Source organism: Berghia stephanieae, chromosome 7 (assembly GCF_034508935.2).
Source record: "Berghia stephanieae isolate SIO BIC M18660-M18661 chromosome 7, UCSD_Bste_1.3, whole genome shotgun sequence".
NCBI classification, from domain to species: Eukaryota; Metazoa; Mollusca; class Gastropoda; order Nudibranchia; family Aeolidiidae; genus Berghia; species Berghia stephanieae.
Genome location: NC_088366.1, coordinates 14,688,671 through 14,692,545, shown reverse-complemented (window position 1 = coordinate 14,692,545; position 3,875 = coordinate 14,688,671). Strand labels below are relative to the sequence as shown.

General features: G+C 33.9%; 1 protein-coding gene across 1 annotated transcript; it reads right to left on the bottom strand.

Moving 5' to 3' along the window:
- Positions 1–327: 327 nt before the first annotated feature.
- Positions 328–3,574, bottom strand: LOC144976758 (uncharacterized). The gene is made up of 2 exons (XM_078921156.1): positions 3,180–3,574; positions 328–580 (listed from the first exon to the last, which is right to left on the bottom strand). Exons 1-2 carry the CDS (start codon positions 3,421–3,423, stop codon positions 402–404), a joined length of 423 nt encoding a protein of 140 aa, XP_078777282.1. The 5' UTR covers positions 3,424–3,574; the 3' UTR covers positions 328–401.
- Between the last annotated feature and the right edge of the window lie 301 nt (positions 3,575–3,875).

Below are 3,875 nucleotides of genomic sequence, written 5' to 3'. Positions count from 1 at the left end.
ACATATATATATATATATATATATATATATATATATATATATAATATCTATATAATATATATATATATATATTATATTATATAATATATATATATTATATTTATATATATATATTATATATATATATATATATATACATATATGTGTGTGTGTGTGTGTGTGTGTGTGTGTGTGTGTGTGTATGCGTGTATCTATTTTCCATGTGGAATGTTCAATAATGTTCATTGTGAAATTTATATTATGTATGAAGATAACTTTTATTTGTTAAAATTCATTCACTGATTTTCTGGATAAATGTAATTGCACTTGGAGCAGATTTTATTTATTTATTTATTTTTTTTTTGAAAAGACACTGTAAAAATAAATATTTATAGTATATAAACAACGCTGTTACTTATATTTTATTTATACTCACAAGCTACAATAATTAGTCCTTGACTCACAATGGCGACGATGATGTTGGTTTTCCTGCCCATGGCAAAAAAAATTGCCTGACCCAAAGTGACGAAGCCACCAAGTAGACCATTCACCGCCCCAAACACAACCATCACTCGAGTCACTTTAATCTCATTGGAGACGTCTGAAACGGTTAAAGAGAGATGGCACCGTAACATGGGTAATTATGGCCACACGAGGTTATAATGGTAACATGGGATGATTACAGCCACACGGGGGAATAATGGTAGCGTGAAGTAATAGGCTTCAACAGTCGTGGCGTCACTTCCCTTGTTATGACGCATCGTAATTAGTAACTGGCACTAAACTATCGGAACAATGGCGGACGCCCTTATGAAATATTTCTCCGACGAGCATAAAAGCGTATCCAGAGGGGGAAACAAACATTACAAATCTGATCATGTTTTGACTTTTACACATTCTGATCACAAGACATATGAAAAGTTCTAGAATAAAAATACCGATTTTCTTTGTTTAGAACCACACTGCTCGCCGTTGCTGGGCGACGTGACAGCAGACATTTGAATCCAATTATGGCCACACGAGGTCATAATGGTAACATGGGATGATTACGGCCACACGGGGTGAGAATGGTAACATGAAGTAATTCCGGTCACATGGGGTACTAATGGGGAACATGGGATAGTTACAGCTAAGCGGGGTTAAAATGGTAACTTTGGTTAATCATGGCCACATGAGGTAATCATGGTGATATAAGGTAATTACGGCCACATGAGGTAATAAAAGCCGCAACCTCAAATCTAACAAAATGTTGAATGACTACAAAGTGTGTTTTTGATAATATAGAAATTATAAACCTTTGCAAAAAATAAATTAACAAACCGTTTTAAGTGAAGTTTGAAAAGAATAAGACCCTGAAGTGTCCATTATTAACTACCCCATGTCACTGTAAAAAAAAAACAAAAAAAAAAAAAAACGATTAATAACTTGACGGAGAAGAATTAGTAATTTTGTTTCTATAATTCCAATTAATTCTAATATTCAAAATAGAGGTCTAGATCATTTCGACTTTTTTTTCCAATTTTTATATCTAGTCATTCCAACATAATGTTTGAAGCGTCGGATCACGTTAATTTCAGCAATTTTGATTTACTAATAGATTGCGTATTGAATATCTTTAAAAAATTAAGACCAGTGATGAATAACATTATATTTACTCAAGGTGACCAACGTGGTTCTTTATTCGCATCTCTCGGGAAAAGCGAAAAATTGAAGGGATATTTAGATGAATTGGCTAGATTATCAAAATTGTAAACGGCAAAATTTGTGAATGGTAAACGGATGTTTTGTGTCTGGATACAAAGGTAAAAGAATGAGTAGATGGATAGGGTGGTGCATTGACGCATGTGGAAATTGAACTGTGGATGAGTGGAATAGTTACAAGAACAAAATGATGGATAGATAGATGAAAGGGTGGATGGATAAGTTGATGAATAACGGATAAATTAATTGGTTGGTGGTAAACTAAGTAGTTGATAGGTGGGTACATGGAATGATTGGTAAGCGGGTGGATGAAATGGCAAACGGATAGGTTGGTGGGTGGGTGGATGAAATAACAAACGGATAGGTTGGTGAGTGGGTGGATGAATAGACAAACGGATAGGTTGGTGAGTGGGTGGATGGAGTGACAAACTGATAGGTTGGTGAGTGGATGGATGAAAGACAAACGGATAGGTTGTTGGTGGTGGTTGGAGATGGTTGGGAGTGACGCAACGGATAGGTTGGTGAGTGGATGGATGGAGTGGCATATGGATAGGTTGGTGAGTGGGCGGATGAAAGGACAAACTGATAGGCTGGTGGATGGGTGGATGAAAGGACAAACAGATGGGTTGGTGGGTGGGTGGATGGAGTGACAAACGGATAGGTTGGTGAGTGGTTTGAAACGTAAACGAATAGGTTGATTTTGTGTGGATAAAATAGTAAATGGTTACATTGATGAATGGGTTCATTGAATGGTAAACAGATAGGTTGGTCGTTTGTAGATTGAATGATAAATGAATATATAATGAGGGGTGAGTGGAATGTTGTAGAGATTGTTATGGTCTAAGATAAATAATTATAATTTTATATCATCCCCTGACGAAACTAAGGAGTTAAAGTTGACCTCGACCTTGGGTCACGTGGTTTGAGTTGACTTTAGTTCAGTCCCTGGTTAGTCTTGGTAGTGTGTGTACTTGCGTGTGCATGTGTATGTGTGTGTGTGTGTGTGTGTGTGTGTGTGTGAAAATGGAGACTACCGGGTGATGTAGTTTTAAAATGTAACCATGTTTTAAAATCTTAGGAAGCATGCACGCCCATGTATTGTATGTGTTGTTTCGTAATAAAAGTTCAATAGTTTTTAGAATATCTTAGTTATTTATTTAGAGGAAGTATGAATGGATAAGTTGATTGGTCATTGGACAAATTGGTAAATGGACAGGTTGATGGATGGGTAGCTGGAAGGATGAATGAAAAACGTAATGGGTGATTTGATTAAATGGTAAATGGATAGGTTGATGGATGGGTAGCTGGAAGGATGAATGGAAGAGGTGATGGGTGATTGGATTAAATGTTAAATGAATGGGTTGATGGATGGGTGGGTCGAATGATAAATGGAGAAGTTGATGGATTGAATGATAAATGGACAGGTTGATTGATTGGCGGCTGGAAGGATGAATGATCCAACATGACATCAGATTGATTTGGTGGTTTTCATCAAGTACCTTCCCAAATTTCTTGTGCTTCAGTTTTGTCCCAGTCAACACATACTGTTGATTGTGGAAACTCAGTACACACTTTCCACAACCCTGCGTGAGATGAGAGATTTTTTAAGCCTACGCTGACTAAATGATATTCGTATTCGCCACTGGCCCAATACTTGGTTGCGATACTGACAATGTGTATGATTTCTCCTATAAAGATGACGAATGCTCCAATAATTAGAAGCACTAGTGAGAGAGACACCATGGCAGCTTCTTGTCTCTTGAACCAGTCTCTTTATCAGCTGGGTTGTGCCACGGTGAAAACTGGTGTGAATGAAGAATGAAGTTTTTTTTTTTGTTTTTAAAAGAAAATTTTTATTTTATTCAAAAAGAGATTATTTGTCATTAGGGTCTCTCTAAATAGATAATACAATGAAGTAACAATAGTGGTAGTAATAATTATAATGACAATAATAATAATAATAATAATAATAATAATAATATAATAATAATATAAAATAATAATATATAATAATAATAATAATAATAATAATAATATATAATAATAATAATAATAATAATAAATAATAATATATAATAATAATAATAATAATATAATAATAATAATAATAATAATAAAATAATATAATAATAATAATAATAATAATATAATAATAATAATAAATAATAATAATAATAATAATAATAATAATAATA